General features: G+C 37.4%; 1 protein-coding gene across 1 annotated transcript in view; it reads left to right on the top strand.

The window, feature by feature from the left end:
• The window catches only part of Prdm6 (PR/SET domain 6), a 97545-nt gene that overhangs the window by 46877 nt on the left and 29172 nt on the right, over nt 1–21496 (top strand). The window contains exon 3 of the mRNA XM_026396205.2: nt 19370–19497. Within this exon, the coding sequence (XP_026251990.1) occupies nt 19370–19497 (128 nt within the window). The remainder of the gene's footprint in view (nt 1–19369; nt 19498–21496) is intronic.

Below are 21496 nucleotides of genomic sequence, written 5' to 3'. Positions count from 1 at the left end.
CTAGTAAAGATTTTTGTCAAGCAAAAATTACTCCTTTTTCTCTGTTGTAAGCCTGGATTTTTATATATTACATTTTCTTAAAGCAAAACACATAATTAGAGAATGTTCAATATTTGGGCACATTAGGTAACAAGTGTTTGGTTTTGTTGTGTTGTTTGTTGTTTGTTTCTGAAGGCACAGAAGGAAGATATTGGAAATGTCACCTACTCTGGTGGAAATGATGATGGTCCTTCATACCCTTGTTAAACATCATTCTTTCCAAACTCCCTTTAAAGTACAGTGGGTCATTGTTTTTAAGAAATGAAAATTCTAATAGTAAATTCACAATTCTTAGACGAATAAGAAAGAAGAAAAGTGTATTATCCCTCAAACTAGATCTAACCTGGATGAAGTGAACTTGAAAGTATAATAGGGAATCTCTTGGATTCTGTGTAAAGAGTATGTCCTATTTAGTGGTAGTCTTCTTCTCATGCTCTTCCTCCCTATCCCATTTTGAGTCACCCCCCCCCCCTTATATCAGAGAAGACATTTGACATTTGTTTTTTAGGGATTAGCTAAATAGGGAAGAGAGATGGGAAGGAAAAAGAGGGAGAAGGGGAGTTGCACAGAAGATGGAAGGAGAACCTCATACAGAATACATATATGATATTGTAATGAGAAAAAGAAAAAAAAGTGTGTCACATTAGATTGGATAGAGAGAAAGGATGGGAGAGGAGGGGAGGAGTAGGGAGGTTAGGAAGGGCAGCAGAATAGAATAGACAATATGATTGATGTATGTATATTCCATGTATGTATTATTTATCAAAATGCATTCTACAGTCATGTATGACTAAAAATAAATAAATAAAAATTTAAAAAAATTGGAAAACACCTAGAACTCCCTGGAGCATAATAAGCAAGATATAACTATTAAGTGATTGTTATTGTTCATTATTATTATTATTATTAAAAATTTTTTTTAGTTGTAGATGAAAAAAAAGAGTATGTCCTTTTTTAGGAAATCCATGAACTGACTTTCATGGGAACATTCAGAAGGGGCACAGCTCATAATTTTAGCTGGTATTTAGTCAAAGTTAGGTCTTTCATCTTTTTTGTTTTGCCTTCATAGTTGTGTGTATGTGTGTGTACAGGCACATGTGATTGTGTGAAGTTTGGCATGATAAGCCAGAGAGGATGTGGATGATGTGGTCCATAGAGTCTTCAGCCATTCTTGAACATATCTTTGGAGAGTGATTTCTTTCCTGATGTATGCTGAGCCAGTCCTTAAGGATACAGGCTTCACCACTGTGTACAGGCTGTGCTGGACCCTGGTGACTTACTTTCTACAGGATCACTGCATTTATGGTTTTGATTTCATTGACCAATCCAGTCATTATCTAAAATATGGGGATTGAGAACTTTGGGTTTATTGCTAAGCTGAGTTGAAACAAGTCAGAGATTTTGGAACAAACAAGAGGTTGAACTGAATAAGAGAGAGGAGCAAGAGGAATGGGCTGGGCGATGTGGGGGACAACCTGGAAGTGGTAGAATGGTGGCAAAAAAAAGAGACGGCAGGGATAACCTCTATTTGATATAGACTAGACCCCCCGACCCATGCTTTCAGCTACTCACAGGCAACTGCGAATAGTACTGAATACAGTGTACAAAATAGAACAAGATATTTTGAGAGAGACAGAGAGAGAGGGAGAGGGCGTGAGCAAGCATATTCACACATTCACATAGCTTTTATTAGAGTATATTGTTATGACTCTTTTATTATTAGTGTTTTTAATATCTTACTGTGCCCAATTTATAAATTAAACTTGATGTATGTATAAACGTATAAAAATACATGATATATATGTATTATTAGAGCTTTATAGTTTTACATAGTAGTTGGGTTCCAGAGTATGGGATGCAGAGCTCTCCTCAGTTTCAGGCAATGACTGGGGTATTGGAACATATCTCCAATGGATTAGGGGGGACTACTGGGAATCTTTTTATCATTTATTTATGAAAATTTGCTGATACAATTGTAGCCCTTATTTCCCATGGCAGTGAACCATGAATTTGATATTTTAAAAAAGAAACGGTGTAACTGGTAGTCATAATTTATATTAATCTATTAAAAAACATTCTAAACACTGTTGTAAGCCCATAGACTTCCTAAATGATATCATAATTACTGTGGCTTAGGAAAAAAGTGGGCTAAGTTTTAAGATAGAATAACATCTTGAATCTGAAATTGTCTGTACTTGTCCAAATCAGCTTGCCTGTATTTTCTTCCATAAAACATTTGGTCTCAATTGTAGTTTTCTTCCTTCACACACACACACACACACACAGGTCAGAAAAAGTTCAAAATGACATGATGGAATATATATTTGTTTGGAAAAATGATCTGGTTATTACCATAGCAGCTATATTAAATTTTTAGGGTTATGTGATATAGTTTTATATTAATACCATCTTTGAAATTTATTTACATGATGTAACAGCTGTGATGGTTGCATTACATCCTTGAAAGGAAAAATGTACAACTAGTCAAGATTTATGCAGCTTCTCAGCAGGACAAATTTTTTCAATTTAAATGGAAGATTTGTTGAGTTTTAATTATACCATTTAGAATTTGACATGTACCTAGTTTATTGCAGAAGAAATGCAAAGGTGTCTAAAGAATAAAAAAATCTTACCTAATTAAAAAATGGCACATATCTGGTAAGGCTGTTACTTTTGCTTTTTGATGGAATTGTTGCAAAGTAAAGGTCTGAGCAATGGGTATTATGAATTAAATACAATCTTTGCATTTGTCCTTACCTCTGCTACATGGAATTGTTATACATATTTACTTTTCCTGAGACTTGAATTTGTAAATGGTTTACTGATCAAGAGAAGGTGTTAATTTTTAAATAAGTTGTACTTATAGTTACTCTTATTTCTAAATTTGTTTATGAGCTTTTTTTAATCAGACATCCACTTTTAAACTGAACTCAGATTCTAAGTGAAAAAAAGCTTATATTTAAAAATAAAAGTATTTTAAATGAATTCTGATAGTTATTACAAAAACTAGAGAGAAATATGAATTCTATCTATGAAGCTTATTACAACTCTATTTCCTTGGGTATAAAATTCAAGTAATTATATCCCAAGTTTAAACTTGTTGTGTAAAATAAATATATCAAGTTTTGATAATTATGAGGATGTATAATATTATTTTTCCCCATTAAATTATTATTATTGTTATTATAAGTATTTATTTTTTAGTTGTAACAGTACACAATACCTTTATTTTATTTATTTTATGTGGTGCTGAGGATCGAACCCAGGACCTTGCACGTGCTAGATGAGCACTCTCCTGCTGAGCCACAACCCCAGCCCTAAATTATTATTTTAACTTAAAAAGTAATATGTGTGGTCCAATAAGATAAATTTGAGATTATTTGGAAATCTAATTAAGGGTATGTATGCACCTCAATGAATGTTTTAGACATCATTTAATATATTGGCATTTTAAAATTCATTTATATTTATAAATTTTTAAATTCATTTAGATTTTTAAATTCATTTAATATGTTGACATTTTTATTTTTAATTCATTGTACAATTATTAGAATTTGTTATGGTCTGTGAAAGTATTTACAATTAGGGGGTCATTGAACTACAGAAAAAATATTTTTTATTTTCTAGGAATTCCCTTTTGTGGCGGTGTGTCATACACAGTTCTTGGCCCTTTATATGCCATATTTCTTTTAATCCTTGCACACCATGTATAGTTATTATTTGTTTTCTGCATATAAGAAAATGAGCTTGGAGAAAGTTTTTCAGCAACATTAAAATAGAAGGAAAATGCTGGGTGCAGTGGTGCACATCTGCAATCCCAGCGGCTTGGGAGGTTGAGGCAGGAGGATTGCAAGTTCAAAGCCAGACTCAGCAAAAGCAACGTGCTAAATAACTCAGTGAGACACTGTCTCTAAATAAAAAACAAAATGGGGCTGAGGATATGGCTCATTGGTTGAGTACCCTTGAGTTAAATCCCGGTACAAAAAAAAAAAAAAAGGAAATTTATTTGGGAAATAAATCACAGAAATCCTTTGAAGTTGATATTAAGATCTTCTTCATTTTACAGATAAGTTATTGGAATTACACAGCTTATAGTTATTGAATGCAAGATTTAGACCCAGGCTGTCTGATCCACTCTACTACCATACCTCCTTTTCTCAGTTTATAGATTACATGTTTGTATAATTGAATTCACTTTCAATAATATGGAATTTTTAATATAATTTTTCAATGGTTTATTCTTGAGCTAGTTGTACTGTGCAGTTTGGAAGGTATAAATTATGTCTACGTGTATATAACTCTAATAAAAGATTATATCACATATGATTATGTTATCCTATCTCCCCATTATTGGGCATTGAAACTTTTTTATATATTAAAATGACTGCATATGACTTCTATCCTTCTGGGTTCCATCAGTTGAGTACTTATATTTAAGATACCTTTTTAAAAAAGTATTTTTTATTTGTTTTATTTTTTTATGTGGTGCTAAGAATCAAACTCAGTGCCTTGTACATGCTAGGCAAGTGCTCTACCACTGAGCCACAACTCCAGCCCTTAAGATACCTTTTCATGGTCATCAGCTTCTTTGGAGTCTTTCAAGATGGGCTGAAGGATCCCCAACATCACCCAATTCAATGTTCATGCTTCACTAATTTACTATGAAATATAAGGACACAAGCCATCAGAAGACATACAGTTCTAACTTATTAAAAAATTATAGCTTACAAAGCAATCCATTCTCTTGGGTGGACTAATGTGATCATATGCTTATTTTTAGTTGAAAAAAAATGGTGGTATCAGAAGGTTTGGTCAAATTGAAAGTTTGCTGTATTAATAACCATTGATTCATTAAATCTAGAAATAGACAGTGTTAAGTATACATAAAGCTGAAACATTGAGCTCTCCCAGTATAATCTGGCCTGCTTACATGATTTCTAACCTAAAAATATCTGTCTTATGAAAACCAACCAAAGGATTCCACTCTAGTTTGTATCTCTAGTAGTCCTGAAACTGTGGTCAGAGACATCAAAACACAATATGTCAAAATACAATTGCAGTTAAATACACAATGAAAGTCTAGTCAAAGGGACATGGAAATCCAGCCTATCTAGCTCTGGAAAGGAGGAGGAGGAGGAAAAGGAGGAGAAAAGAGATCAGATATTTCAGAGACCAAAGAAATATGTCAACTTGTGAAGAAAATCTCCCCAAAATATATAAAACACCCCAAGAATTCCAACTCACCCACAGAAAGCATGGATTAGGCAGTAGTTTATAATATGTATGTGTGTGCACAAACCCCCTTTGAGAATCTAATAAGAACCATGAAACTTTCTCCCCAGAAGATTCTCAGATGCACACGCATTCACCATTTTCTTGCAGTGTCGAGGTGTTTGCTGACTTGCCTCATATGGACCACAGTATAAGAGATAACATTTCATTCCTTCCTTTTTGCCTACTGGAGCTTCCTGTGGAAAGAAGGGAATCCTAAGTTGTGTTAGGAAGCTGGTTCTATAGCAGTATGGTAATTAGGTGGTTGCTTTTCTTTGGGGCTTGACATTAGTCATAACCTCTGCTGACCAAAGGATTGGCAAACCTGTCCTTAGACCTTCAGGTTTACTGAATGTCTTGGTTCAATTCCCAGGGAAATCACACTTCATGGACTTGAATGCCTATCCAGAAATACAGGGTTGTCTCTCTGTAAGAAGGCACAGGGCCTCAGTTTTGGTGGCACGCTTGCCAGGCCTCTGGCCCAATAGTGTGAAAGGAGCTTTATTAACAAACCTAAAGCAGGCTGTTTAGAGGCCTGGGCCACTTCCATTTTTTAAGGCCCTTGATATATTGAAAAATGAAAAAAAAAAATGCCAAAACAGGGTTACAAAAACAGTGGTATACTTTAAATGTTTACCTTTCACAACTTAATGCCTTTAATACCAGAAACAGATAATTGTGCTATTCATAAGTTAATTACAGGATTTATAAAAATGTTAATTTGTGGTTCACTACAGGCAGTGTGGTCCGGGCAGAGTACCCAGGTGGAGAATTGCATGGCTCTTCCTTCGGGTCCCGTCTGTCTGTCTCTGTGATTGTATGTATAACCTCATTTGGAAATGACACCAAAGGTCTTCATTTGTGGCTCTGTAAAAGAGCAGGGTTGCATGGCCCTACTGCCACTCCCTGGAAAGGAGCTGTAGAAAGCTCTTCTGAAGAACGGGGGTTGCCTTGTTCCTATAATCCCATAGCTTCTCCATGGGCACCCACTCTTCTCTCCACAGGGAGCCTGTTCTGTAGTCCTGGGGCTGCAGCAACACACTCAGCAGCCTTCCTCTGGATCTCTATAAGAACCCTGATGATGGATGACATCAGCCCTTACTATGGTCTTTGAATTCCTTTAAGAGGTCATTGCCCCCTTTCAAGCTTCACTTAAAGATAAAGCTCCAAATGAGAATATTCCTCTCAGGAGTAGCACCTTGACCTATGTTCACAGCTAGGTATAAATCACACCCATCAGGATCCTTAAGAGAGGAAGCACTGGGCCCAGAAGAAAGGCAGGGAAGTATGATGGAGGGATGAAAAGAGTCCCTGAAAGAGAAGAGTGGAATGGTAACAGTAAGCCTCATCATGGATGGTTTGGGGATTGGATTGGGAAGAACTGACATTTGGAGACATCCAGGTACACACTGGGACTCTGAGCATCCTTTGGTCCCTCTGTGAACTGGTTTCCATCCAGATGGTCTCAGCAGAGACTCTTGGGCATTTTTAAAGGACATGTTAATTTTTTTCTGGTGATAAAATTTATCTTTTTAAAACAACATTGTATCTCTTGAAATTCTCCTAGTTGAATATGCAACTCTGCCTTAGCTGTGTTGGCCCATCCAAAGAGAAGAAGAGCAGCCCTTACTGCTTTGGTAAATCACAAGGCATCCTATCCTTTCATCCTACCCACCTGATGTCCACCCATCCATCCAGCTACCTATCCAAATAACAATCTATCCATCTAACCAACAAACAAAGCAAAAGACATTTCTTGAACACCTGCACTACAGAGTGCTAAGAGCTCTGTAAATAATTGGTGATACCCTGAAAAAGTAGATGGATTTCATCTTTGTCCTCATTGAGGTGATTGTTTGGCAGATTTTAATCAAATGATTGTTTAGTGCTGCCTTCACAGTTCAAAATTGGTTTAAACAACTAGTTGAAACTTTGACTTTCTAAGTCCTGAAGTCCTTTTCTCAAAATTATAAAAGATGACTCTTTCCACATCTACAAACCCTATTCTAAAAAACAAATGTCCAAAAATTAGATGAAAAGTCTTCATATTTTGGTTCCAGAATAAAGGTCTATGGTCTGTTTTATGCATCTCTCTCCCAGTGCATTGTAAATGATTTGAGGGCAGAGAATAATCTTGGGTTTTTAATGCCCTAGAGCAAGTATAACAGCTGGTACATAGTAGCTGCTTACCAAATGTTTGTTGAAATAATGTTATCTAGCTGGTCAGAGGTCTAATGTGGGACTCGCCATTACTGCCATCACCTTCTATCCTTGGTTCATCACTTCCTGGATTTGGTGGGAAAGAGACTGGTGGCAAACAAATGTATTTGTTTAGTCCTCTTTGCAACTGTACAACTGTTCCTTCAAGAAAAATGGTCCAGAGATGACAAAATCCGTCTCATTCCATTCTCATGTCTCTTCCTGTCTTACCCCAGGACAAACTCGGAATTTCATGAAGTTTTTCCCCTGAGCAAGTTACCTCAGGGTGACAGCAACTTTCAAGGAGTCTCCCTGGGGCCCAGATTCAGGCCAGTTGTAGCTCTCACACTCTCAGTTTCCTGAGTGACCTACATCTGAGTGTTGGCTTGCTTTCTGCCATTGTCCCAGGTCCAGAACTAGAAGGTAAAAATTGGGAATTGAGAGTACATTCAACACAGTCCCAACCTGTTGCAAAAAATGCCTCCCAAATTATTTAGGATCTGAAAATGTTTTCTATCCTCCTCAGATGGTCACTTTCCCCTTAATAAAATGTGTCTAACAATCATTATTTATTGGTGTAGTTAGGAAAAGAATGTAATAGACCTAGAAAAAACACAATAATTTAAAGAGAGACACATTTCAGCAAAGAAATAAAGCCATAGATTATTCTGAAATGAAATAAAACCATAGGAAACCATTACTTCATTGGGACAAACCTTCTGCTTCTTCAGAAAATTTTTATTAAAAAAAGGGGTGAGCTCTAGGGCATGGTATGTGTGTGTCTACACAAGTATAGACATAGTTTATGATATTTAAGGGGCATTCTCTTTACAAACACCCCTCTTAGTACTTGTAAGTGTTTAATACTGTTGCTTCTAATGTAGCAATTTGCACTTAGGCTTTCGTCCAAGCTACTCCTTGAAATCATGTTCTTCAGTATCTATGATTGCCAAGATGTAAAATCAGTAAGTTTTCACCAAGGTCTATACAGTGATCTTACTGGAATACATAAACCAAAGGTTTCCAATGAAGGATTAAACGAGTAGTCCCTGGGATGTGTTGCGTGAGCCATATGGAGATTTCAAGTGTGCTTCCTGAGTGTGCATGAATGTTGAGGTGTGATTTTATAGTTAAGTGCAGAACTTTTTGGGTGCTATTACAGGTGATGTGTGAATCCCCTCAGTTCACATTTGTATTGTGGATTATGTTAACAAAATAATGGTCCCCTTTCTGGTTTGGTAGAAAATTAAGGCTTTATTTTTCCAAGTGGAGGAGGATATGAATTCAGATTTCTCTGTGGTTTATTCTCCAAAATAGCTACCTTTTCACACATAGCATTTTTTTTTTGTTGTTATTTATTTTTTCAAAAATCTACCTTTTACTGGTGGGAGAAACGATGGCAAGTAGCTGTTCATGTTTTCTAGTCTGCCTGAGATCAGTCGCAAGACAGGATTCCCTGATGCCAAGTGCTGAGATCTTGTTCACTGATCCTTTTCCATCTCAGCAAAAGTGAAAATGAGAGACAGGATGAAGCAAGGCCAGGATGAGAGGGAAGCTGGAAGTGGGTGTTTTACACAGTCATCTCAGGATATGAGAAAAACGTGGTCATAATGAAAGCTGCCCTGTGTTTACAATACACACAATTAATGGCAGCAATTTTTATAAGCCCCTAAATGGCACTTAATAAGTATAAGAAGATACAGGTTTTCTTGATTACTTAGATCTAAATGTTTACTCAAGCTTTCATGAGAGTTTTTCTTCATTTATGCAGAGCTTTCTCTATGGAATAGCTGTCCATTTTTAAATGTGAATTCAGTGTATACAGATCAAGTTTTTTCAAGATCCAAATTCATTTCATTTGTAAATATATTTAACAGAGGTCGGGATTTGTTGGTTGCTTTGATTAAAACTGCATTTTTCTAAAAACTGGATTTAAGGGCTGGAGACGTAGCTCAGTGGTAGAGTGCTTGACTAGAGAGCCTGGGTTATATCCCCAGCACTGAAAAAACATATCCAAAAAAACCCAACTGGATTAAACAGTTTTTAAATGGATAGATTGTGTCAAAGAATTTTACATTTGTGGACTATTTTAATGCTGATACTGAAAAAAAAGAAGGAAAGAAATTAAAAAGAAATTGTTATATGCAAATATTTCCAAGGTTTTTCTTAGCAATGGAGGATTACCAGCATTTTCCCTTTTAGAGTTGCTGTTGTGTGGACACTGGAGACGGTTGTGCACTGTGGATATTATTGTTGCGACGGAGGAGGGAAAAAGATAGGTTTGCAGCAGAGCTTGTGGATGGCACCAAGCCAGTGCCCTGAAAAATGGCAAACATGTCACAGCTAACAGCTGGATGCAGAAATATTTCTCTTTAATTTGGACGGATAAAATTTTTTTCACAGCAGGACACTCTCAAAAGAGTACAACATCAAAGAGGGCGGGTCTCACCAGTCAGACATCAGCTGGCTCCAGGATGGAGCAAAATGAATGAACTGTCAGGACTTTTCCAGCATAGATGCTTCTGCCAAGTGAAAAGTTAAAGGTTCAGTGGCTTGTTCAGATCACAGACAAAATCCTGATAATGGAAGCCTGATTCCCCAAAGTCCTCCTCTGATCAACAGACAGAAGATGTCTGAAGAGGACTGTAGATTGACGGATGGCAGGCTTGGTACCGACGGCCGCCAGCGTCCTCTGAGATAAGTGGGATTCACCAAATGCTCCACGGTTCTCAGGAGCTCCTGAGTCCCTGTGTCGTAATCCTCAGAGTGACCGCCTCTCCTCTGCTAACCTGACACTTAGCAGCCACTGACCCCCAGTGTGACCAAAATACCCATTTCCATCTCTTCACATGGCTGGCTCTCTGATGAAGCCCTCGCCAACACCACCACGGGTGTTTTACAGTTTATTGACACTTTTCAACTGTTTTTCTGATTACCATATTTCAGTCTTGACTTATATGTTAGTATTATCTGCAAACTCAACATAAACCTGTAATGATTTTCTAATATTTCTGGAACTTGATGAATGTGAATTGACAAAGTACAGTATATAGCTTTATATCAGCATTACTGAAAATACAGCAACGGTGTATATAATCATTACTCATTTATTTTATGGGGCATTTATTACTTGACCTTTGAAGGCTGATTTTAGAATCTTGGGATTTCAGACATTCCAAAAATATTCCAAAACCAAGTCAGAGGAAAGGGTTTTCTTATTGGAAACAATGAAATAAGTTAATTCTTATTAACATATTAATCAGGAGAGAGAGTTGATCAAAATGGAAAAAAAACCCTACATTATTATGTATTTGAGAAAAGTTTAAAAACCGAACATAAATAATGTGGATGCACTAGCCAGTATTTGCTTTAATGAAGAAGCTTTTATACTAAATTATGCATCTTCATCCAATGACTTGTGCCTTGCCCATTTTTTTTTTTTTTTTTGATGTTTCTGGCCACTATGGCACATTGCCAGGGCAAGGAGAGTGACTTTACATGGAACTGGAAATTTATGTCTTTATCCATTGCACGGTTACTTGTTGTGTAAATTTTACTAACAGATTAAGTAATTCTCACTAAATTGACATTTGCTCTGAAAATAGGAATTTGTTTGATAAATGACACTATTAATCATTATGAACATTTTTATGACCCTCATTTGGAAAATTTTTGATGCTTTTAAAGAAAAAGCTCTACTGTTTCTCCCTGAGACGACAAATGGGATGTGATCAGAAAGCAACGACACGGTGGCCATTACCAACTATACGGCTGTGGGCAAGTCATTTCGCCTTTCTCAGCCCAAGCTTTCCTTTCTGTAAAATGGGACCATACTCATAGCCTCCCCATTAGGTCACAGATAAGGATCACATTAGCCTGTGAAAGTATTTTAGAAACTCAAATGCCACAGGAATGTACTACTGCTGTTCTTCCTTCCCGCCAAGGTGGAGGCAGATGCTGTTTCTCATTTTGAAAGTACGGGTTGAGTTTCCCTTATCCGAAATGCTTGGGTTAATAAGTGTTTCAGATTTCAGCGTTTTTCAGATTTGGGATTATTTGCATAGGTTTTACTAGGTGAACATTCCTATTCTAAACATCTGAAATCCAGAATGTTCTGAAATCTCAAGTGTTTTCAGTGGTTTCATAAAAAGTTTCAGAGTGTGGATTTTGGATTGGAGGATTAGGAATGCTCAACCCGTATTACTTTGTGATGTCTCAAGACTAAATTTAGCTCATTTGAAAGTTTAAAAACAAGGAGGCTAGGAGGCCACAGTGGTGTGGTCTTGCTGTTTTCCTCTTCACACAGAAGCTCTGCCAAATCCCTGTCCATGTAAGGATCCAGGCTGAAACCCACACACAGGTTCTGCTCCTCGTTCAGGTCCAGATGGTTGCACACACAGCTCCACTCTCCTGAATATGTTGAGGGTCCACATAGAGATATATGCTTGGGCTTTCTTTTATCAAAATGCCAGCAACTTAAGTGGTCAAGAATTCCCATATAGGGGATGCTCAATGACAAGTGTATTGGTTCCTTGAAGCAACAACTAATTAAAGCACTCAATGATAAATACCTGTTAGCTTCCAATATGTTCCAAGAATATTCTTCAAAATGTAGTGGGTGCCTGTGTCTTTGGATGACAAGGAACACCATGTTAAACTTTAAATGGATTAAATTTAGGAATGGAAAATGTGGAATTGAAGGTATCTATCTTTACTGTTTTCTAGACAGTATTTACCTTAATACAGCATTTTTGTTTTATTTTTAAAATAGACTTATCTAGGAGATAAAAATATGAACAACTGTTTTTTTTTTTTAAATTTCCCTCTTTTTCTTTCAACAAGAGTTGATTTTCTGCTGTAAAGTCCTGTGTAAGGTGTGTATGGTTAAAATTTAAAAATGATTAAAATGTGTTTCTACCCTCAATGAGCTTATGGTCCAATAAACTCAGCAATAATGTATTTGCATATGCCGCACAAGTATTGTGGCCAGTGTCTACGAACAGGTTAGTAAATTTTGCCTAGGTTGACATTTTTCATCTAATAATAGTGCTGGCCGAAGGGTAACTAATGTTCTTTTGGTAATTCTTGGGTGCCCAACAGGGCTTTAACTCTCCAACATTACTTGTTTATTTGATTTCACATCAGTTTTTTGAGGTAGGGAGCATATTTAGCACCCGTTTATAAAGAGAATGTTTCAGCTTTCTGGAAAATTGAGAGAACTTTCCAAAGTCACATCACCACCTCATGATGGAGCCACAGCTGTCACTCACAGGCACTGGAACTGACACTCATATGCACACTCCTTGCGTCTGTACTCTGCCCCCCGATGTCACCCCTAACTAGGATGGCTTCTATTTCGTGTTTTATGGTCATTAAAGAACTTAATACTTAAGTTCTCTAATGACCATACTGCTGAAAGTGAAATCATCTATTTTCCAATAAAATATTTTAATTATTAACTTTTTAGAGTCAAAAGTTTGACATACAGAGGAATCTCATAGTAAAACAGTTTTATTCACCTTGGTAAACACTGTACTCTTCTTTTGAGTTTCTCAAATTGTGAGTACCCTGAACTATTGAACCCCTAATTTTCTGAATTTTACAGAAAGCTGTGGCGAACAGGAGGAGGAGATCTTAGAAACTATCTTTTAAATCTGTTCTTCCCTGGATCCTCTATGTCCTGTGAAAATATTTTAAACAAAAAAACAGTTCTGAACTCACAGGTGTAAGCTGGAAAACTCTCAGTGACCATTTCTGGGCACTTTCTGGTAGATTCATTACATGTTTAATCATCATCTTTCTATTTCATAAACTTGAAAGAGGCTGACTTAAAGGAGAATGTAATTTTTTCCTGACCCTCATCGTTATACTTAGAATCAGGTTTTTATTGCATTTAGTGGTCATTTCTTTTCTAATTTTGAATAAAATCCAAGGTCTTTATGAAGCTGTGGATTATTGTGAGGGTTGGATTCAGTTCACTTCAGCACGGATTACCTTCCTGCCACTTGCTGGGTCCTGCGTTAGATGCTTCGGCATAAAATATACTCCTTCACCTCCTCTGGGTGGCAAAAAGTGAAGGAGACTGGAACTCCTTCAGCACAAAACCAATGCCGGTGTCCCTAGCCTTGGCAATGAAACATGCCAGGGTTGGAAACAAGGAGAGGGAGACTGAAATGTTTCCTACTCCCTGAAAAAATTAGCTAACCCTTTTATATATAACCCTTTGGATCTGCCTTCTCTCCTTGCTATGACAAAATTCAGGGAACCAGGTGCTGGGAGGAGCAAATTGAGTTACAATTCAGTTTGTTTTTGTTTGAGGCCATTGCATCTTGTTAGGGCATTGAGAGAATTAAAGGATCTGAGGGAGGCCTCGGTGCACTCCAGCTGGGCAGGGAGATGTGGACACACGGGAGGAAGCCTGGGTCTGTTGCCGACTAGTAATTTCACTTTGCCTAAGTCGTGAACTGAGAGACCTCATATCCTTATGTATGAACGACGGATCAGGTTGGAACAGCCACTGGGTTCCCTTCCAGATCTGATTTTCCCGGGCTCTAAATTTAGCCACGGTACTCAGTGTTCTAGCAGAAGAATTGGTGACCAAAATCTTCAAGGAGGCCTCATCTACTGGAGGAAACCCTCTGATTTCCACACAGGCTCCCCTGGCTCACTACAGGACCTAGAGATGTCCCAGGAACTATCTCAGAGAGCAATGGTGGTGTTAATTGAGCTAGTGTGGTGCTTCTGCTACCTACTCATTCTTTAACCAAGGAAACTTTCTGGTTTTTATAGTGGAATTACATTCAAATCTTTGAGTGAAAAGGGATCCTTTGCTTTAAAGATTGTTGGAAGTCTGTGCTGGTAAAAATGGGGAGGTGGGAGAAACACTGCTCTCTCCTTCCCTGGAAAACTACAGAACTGAAAGCTTGGTCCCAGGGTCAGGTGAAGGCTCCTTGGCAATGCAGGAGTGACGAACAGTTCTTCCAGGCTGTTGCTTCAAACAGTTTTCTGTGACAGTGCTCCCAGCTATAACAGACTGATTTTCAGGGGTAGTTGTCATTCCTTTATAGCTGTGGTTATCAGTGTAAGTGCTTAATAAGGTCAAACAGGTAAGTAAATACACATAGAAAGTGGCATATAAGAACAGGGAGCAGCAGGAACTATGGAGAACTGGAAAATCATATACCCAATCTAACCATGGAGCCCCAGCTTTCTCAGCTCAGTGCATGATGATGAGATTGGGGAATTCACCTTTTAATTTTTTAAGAGAAATCAGAAATCTAATTAGGAAAATTTTTAAAATATTTAAAACACTGTACAAGAAAAAGAAAGTGTCTATGACTTGAATTTAGCCTGAGAGCCACTCATATGTAAATCTTGCTTTAGAGAAACTGTTTGTTCAGGTCACCAAGGTACACAAATTCTTATCATATGGAAGGTAGTTTCTTGCTATTAATGTTAAAATGAGCTCAAATCAGTTTCTGGCTTACATTTTATTATTATTATTATTATTATTATTATTAATGTGAGGGGTCAGCATTCATTAAAAAAAAAAAGCTGTGGGCAAGCCACTCACAAGCTATTGTTGAAATACACAATGCAGGTGCATATCTCACTCTTGCTCTTTCATTTAAAGTAGAGTTTTGCTCTGGGAAAATATGATCATGGGAGAGTGTTTTCTGATATACAGGACTGTAATACAACGCCTTTCTAATGGTGGTTTCCAGTCAGTGCCACACATGATTTGTAATGAGTGAGCATTTGTGTGATCATTATTTAAACCACGTGTGTGGTGTCTTGATAGCTATTATTGGATTGAAAACTGTTAAAATCCCCTCAGAGGTAAGAATTACCTCTCCCCCTTACTTATCTTTCTACTCCCATTGATACAAGATAAAAGAGAAAGTACAGACCAGAAGCAGTAGTTTAAAATAGCAGCAACAGCAATCACAAAAGAAATCAGAGGCTGATAATGTAGTGATACATATTACAAATATTTTCCCAGGAGGATAACAAGTTTTTAACCTTGGGTAACATAGTGTCTCCATTTTAACAGTGCATATAAAACTGAAGTACAAAGAAATAAAGGGATAGATTTTTTTTTGCTTATTATTTCTTTGACAAAAAAATCAGAAAAGTACAAAGTACTTTTTTTTCCCCAAAAGATTTAAAATAAGCAGGAAAATATAAAAAATCATGTACAAAGTATTTCAACAGCCTTTTCAGTACCTATGTAAAATGTTTAAAAGGTAAGAAATTTTATTCGTTCAAGTAGTGAGAACGAAGGTAAGAACATTACATTTAGACGAAGGAAAAGATTCATTCTGAAAAAGAAAATAGTTGAATGCAAGTTGTGGGGCATAGCTCAGTGGTAGAGTACATGCTCAGCTTGTGCCAGGTACTATGTTCTATTCCCAGCACCATATTTATTAAAAGATATGGTACTATAAAATATACTATAGTGTTATTTTATATATTTTGAAATTTTAATAAATGATATGATAATGATCCTCACCTTGATTTTTCTCAATCAATATTATCTGTATCAACTGGATTTTTGTTTGTTTGTTTGTTTTTGTGGTGTTGGGGATTGAACCCAGGGGTTTGTGTATGCTGGATAAGTATTTTACCACCAAGCTAAATCCCCAACTCTCAATTGGGTCTTAATACAAGCAGGTCTAGTGCATTAATTTCGAATGTTTCATACAAATGCTTTTGAATGAATAAGACAACTTATTTATTCTTCTGATGATGAATATTTCTATTATTTCTAACTGTTTGCAATTACAATAATGCTGCTGTGAATGTCCTTGAAGTTGCCTCCTTAAGCACATGCATCAGAGTTTCACTGGGGTAATTTTCTAGAAGTAAAATTCCTAAATTATAGGATATAATCGTTATCAAATTTAGATATTGTCAAAATGTTTTCCAATGTTTGTACCAATTTGTACTCTTTTCAGCAATGCTGGTCCAGACTTTCTAAAAAAATATGTCAAATACATACATTCTATGGTTCTGAGGATTTTCCATTGCAGACTTTACTCCTACCCAGTGTCCTGTATGTTTTTTCTTCTCTTACCTCTGAAGGATCTTTTTTTTTTTTTTTTTACATTCTTAGGAAAGTGGAGTACATATTTAAATGTTGTTGTTCATGTTCTTTCAGAATAAATGACACAATTTTCAGCAAAAGTTAGCTGCATTCAACTGTTTTCTTTTTCAGAGTGAATCTTTTCCTTCATCTAAATGTAATGCTCTTACCTTCGTTCTCACTACTTGAATGAAAAAATTTCTGATCTTTTAAACATTTAACATAGATCCTGAAAAGACTGTTGAAATACTTTGTATGTGATTTTTGATATTTTCCTGCTCATTTTAAATCTTTTGAAAGATAATAAAAACAAAACAACTCTTGGTCTTGGCATTAGTTGATCTCCTTAAATTCCTTCTGTTTTTTGGCACTATCCAAAAGCTGCATCCAGAACGAATGACTTTCTTCAACTCTAGGTATGCAGTTACAAGATTTAAGTAGGTGCCTGGGAATTTTGTTAGTTTCATGAGAAACATTATAATATCAATATTAGCTGAAGCCAGGGAAACAAAACCTCCTGTCAGATTCTGCATCACATGACATTTACCGACAAATAGGCATTTACTTTTTCTTCAAGACAAGAAACAGTTTATATTAGGCAGGCAAAAACTGTGGGTTTCCTTGGGGTCACGACATACTTAGTTAAGGAGATTATTGCTGAAACAGAACTGTAGGAAGAAATACATTTACACTCATTTCAAAATGGGTGAGTGCATTGTTTTCAAGTAAGCTAATAAGTTAGGCTCCTCGACCTCTGAATGCTAGTAATACTTGCTATTGAGGACATCCATTAGAAGTACTGAAGAGGATGATGTGGTACTTTGAAAATGCTTCATATTACTGTCCACCGGTAGTCCCTTATAGAAGGTTTTGTTTTTGGAAGAGAGTGAGACAGGGATGGGGGTGGGGGAAGATGGTCCTCAGCATTTTCTATTCCATTAATGGTCAATAATTGGCATTAAGGGAACATTGTTCAATGTTGCATTAGCTGTCAACAGCAGGCTGAGGTGAGATTTTGAATATTAAGTGACTTCCTAAAACACACACACACACACACACACACACACACACACACAACCCAAAACAACTACAGTGTAATCTAATCTAAGCGTGATGCCTGTCTTTAGGTTGCTCACATAGCAGATGTATCAACCACATAAATGTTTCTGTTCTCTGTCATTATCCACCAAGTTGGAATTTAAAGAAGTCATTAGCTTTACATGTAATGTAATCCAGGAAGCTCTTCATTCTTCTCAGGCTAAATTGATTATCAGCTGTGTTCCCTCCAGTGTGTTTACAAAGCCATAACTTCTCAAATGATTGTCTTTATTAGATTAAGTTTGTTTTTTATTTGTGGGGGTTAGTGGAAAGGTTGGGGGCGAAGAAGAATGAGTTTAAGAAAAGCAGAAAAAAAAATCCAACTCTTTTAAAATGACGGGTGATAGTAAAAAAACGAACAAAAACAAAAACAAAAAAAACAAACAAAAACCTCCCCCCAAAACTGTCATCACTAAGCTCTGTGGCCCTCCAGAATAGAAGTACTATGCTATATTAATATGAATAACCACACTAAGTTTAGGGACTAAATGTAACCAGAAAGGCTCTTTGTGAGACTGACTCTCAGTGTGTATCTGGAAAAGCAAAGTGTGGAAGACAAAATAGCAAGGGTAAGAGACTTGATTTCCCAGGATGCTCTGGGGACACCTCAGTGGCTACTAGATGGTCCCATTGTTGATTTTATTTGAAAACACTCAGTTGTACCATGGTCTTCCAGAGCACTGTATCTCTAAGAAACTCTAACTGTACCTTACTTTCCAAATGCCTTAAGTCTGGGAATTCGTTCTAGAATTGCTATTGATAGGTAACTGTGTCATCTCTCACTACTCCAGACACCATGTCCCCTTAGATGCCCTGCATCTGAAGTGGTTTTTAGAAGGGGAGCTGTGGCTACTCCTCTGAGCTCTGAATCTGAGTGCTTGGTTAGCTAGTTGTTTTGCAAAAGACTTTTTGTCCTTGCTTATTGCGTGATTTGAAATGGATTTCATTTTCTTGTATGTTATCTTGAGAGAAAATCTGCTTGAGTTGACCTACGGCAATGATTATGAGAGCATGAAGAAATTTAAAATCCATAGGAAACAGCTATTTTTTTTCCATTGCCTTTTTTGAGAGTTTCCCTTTTTTGATGACTACTGTCCTAAGAGTGTCAGGTCTTGACAGCTGAAGTCCCATGTCTACTGTGAGGTGAGGGTCCCTTTATTTCATCAGAACCAGAATCCGTTTGAGCAGTTCTTCACAGCTCCATAACTCTCCAACTGCCTTCTGCGGGGTGTCACCCAGCTTGTTGGACAGACAACGATTGCCTCCCAAATGCCTTTAAACAGTTACATGTTTAAGACTGGGGCCTTTTATGTGGATGTCCAACCATGTCAGCGTGGCCTCTTCTTTCAGCTTGCTTTGTTTATCCGGCAGCTCATTACTTAAGACTAGCCTGTCAAAATAGGTTAAATATTTCTTTGGGAAATATGGCCACATCCTTGAGATACCCCAAATCTGTTTAATACAGGGAAGATTGGCTTGATAAGAGAAACGTGATCGACTTGCATCACCAAAAAATATTTTCCTGTTATTCCGGTTGTTTTCACAAGCATCAATAAGCACTAGCAAACCTGAGGGCAATAAATTTCTGCAGCTGACACATAAAGACACCAAGGGAAGCAGGGAAAATGATTGCTGATGATTCGTTCTAACTACTTGACCTTCTGACCTCTTCTCTAGATATATGATCAAGATGGGACACTACAGCACTTTATTGATGGTGGGGAACCTAGTAAGTCGAGCTGGATGAGGTATATCCGATGTGCAAGGCACTGCGGAGAACAGAATCTAACAGTAGTTCAGTACAGGTAAAGTATATCTTGATTTACCACTTACAGACCTGAAGCCCTATGGCTTGCATATGTAAATTCAGGCTTGCTGCTAGTGGTTGGAAAAATCCTATAGAACTCTGCAAAGATTGACAGTTTTTTTTTTTTTTTGGTTAGTTTTCTGAAGCCTCCTTATAAAGGGATTAGTGAGTGAATGCCTCTTACACTCTATGAACATGCCAGAGTTACTTCCACATTATTACTCGAACTTCCACATTATTACTCGAACTTCCACATTATTACTCGAACTTCCACAAAAGCCTGATTGAGTCCTGCAAAGCCACTGACTTGGGATGGCTCCCCCAGCAGATGGGTACCCACATATCAGTAGGAGTTCAGAAACTCAGTCCCAGACCCCTGGCTTTCAGCTCCTCAGGATAGCTCCCAGGAAGGACAGTTTCATATGCATAAAGGCATGGGAATCTGGGAACTCTCAACCTTTCCAGGATGGTCCTTCTGAAACCTGCTGTGCTCAGCAACAATGACTGAGCCAGGGTAACCTCTCCTGCTCCTTCAAAGAGTGCCAGAACATTTGGGTTTGGTCCTTTGGTGACTCTGGATATGTTTCTGAAGATGAATTAGTTTCAAAGTATAGAAGAGTCCCTATCTCCCAGCTCAATGAGGGGCGAAGGTAAAGGGGAGCCATCTCCCTTTCCCCACAGGAAAGTCACATAAGGAGGCCTCTGGGGAGCTGAGAAGCAAGGTGGATTCTCAGGATGTTAAGGCACCTCAGTGCACCTGCTGAGCAAGCATTTCCACTTAAGGCCTGAGAAGGCTGGAAGTGGAGACAAGAGGGCAAAAACAAATTAAAAAGAAAAAAGAAAAAAAAAAACCACCACTAAGCCTTTTTTTTTTCTCAAAATCCCTCGAAAACATGTGCCACATAAATATATGAGCTCAGTTATAAACAGCCGTGTTCTCTTTAGAATCAGAAGCAACTGTTTAGCTTTATTAGGCACCACAGACACATCAAAGCCAAGGGCCCTGTGCTTGGCAACTTGGAGTCCTGCCTATGACTATTTATTTTTCTGCCTTTTTTTTTTTTAATGAAGTGGGTTTTTTTGTGTGTGTTGTTGTTGTTGTTGTTGTTTTTGATTTGTTTTGTTTTTTAACCTTTCTTCACCTTATAGCTTAAAACGCTGCACAAATCTGGCTTTGCTCTCTAAAGGTCTCCAGTTCAAAAGGAGAAAATTGGGGCACCATCTGACTCATTGCCTTGGTTTCCTATGCAGTTTTATTTTATTAAATAATGGTTTCAACGAAATAGTGCAAGACGGTATTTGGTTACACTGCTGTCTACAGTCCTAACCCACCTTTATTGTCATGAAGTTTTCCCAAAACTCCGAGCTAGAAAATTAGTCAAGATTGTTCTTGTCTAGCCGTCAAAAGATAGTTTGGCTGGTTCTTGTAATGGGTACCCAGGGAGCTCTTGAGACAAATTCTGAATTTGGGGGGAAAAAAAAAACATGCTTAAGAGGAAGGGGGGGCATGAGTAAGTCATTACCTATCTGTCAATATTAAGTGGATTTTACAACTCCCCTTTCATGACGGCGCTTTAACTACGGGCTCTCTCGGCTGATCTGTTTTCGATTACTTCAGATCTTTATAAAATGAACTACAAAAACACAATTTTAAAAACTGGCATCCATCACCAGTGGCCACGTCCAAAAGTAAGAAAATAGAAAAGTTGGACCCCGAAGAGCCAGTCTAATTTTTATTGTACGTGAATGTCCTCTTCACAAAAAGTCAGCTGGTTTAAATTCATTCTGTTATGATTTGTAATATCTAAATGGAATTTTCTTCAAAGCGCCCTTGATTGATTGACCCTTAGCTGAACGTTTTGTTTTTATTTTGAGGCTGACAATAATGTTTGTTGGCATGTGTTCTGCTTCAACTGCGTTGGGACGCCATGAAGCTATCTTTATGAGTCATCCAACCACAATACTAAATACATGTCAGCAAAGGAAATATTATCTGA

The sequence above is a fragment of the Urocitellus parryii genome, chromosome 1 (assembly GCF_045843805.1).
Source record: "Urocitellus parryii isolate mUroPar1 chromosome 1, mUroPar1.hap1, whole genome shotgun sequence".
Lineage (NCBI taxonomy): Eukaryota > Metazoa > Chordata > Mammalia > Rodentia > Sciuridae > Urocitellus > Urocitellus parryii.
Note: the sequence above shows the minus strand (reverse complement) of the source record. Positions and strands in the feature narration are given on the sequence as shown.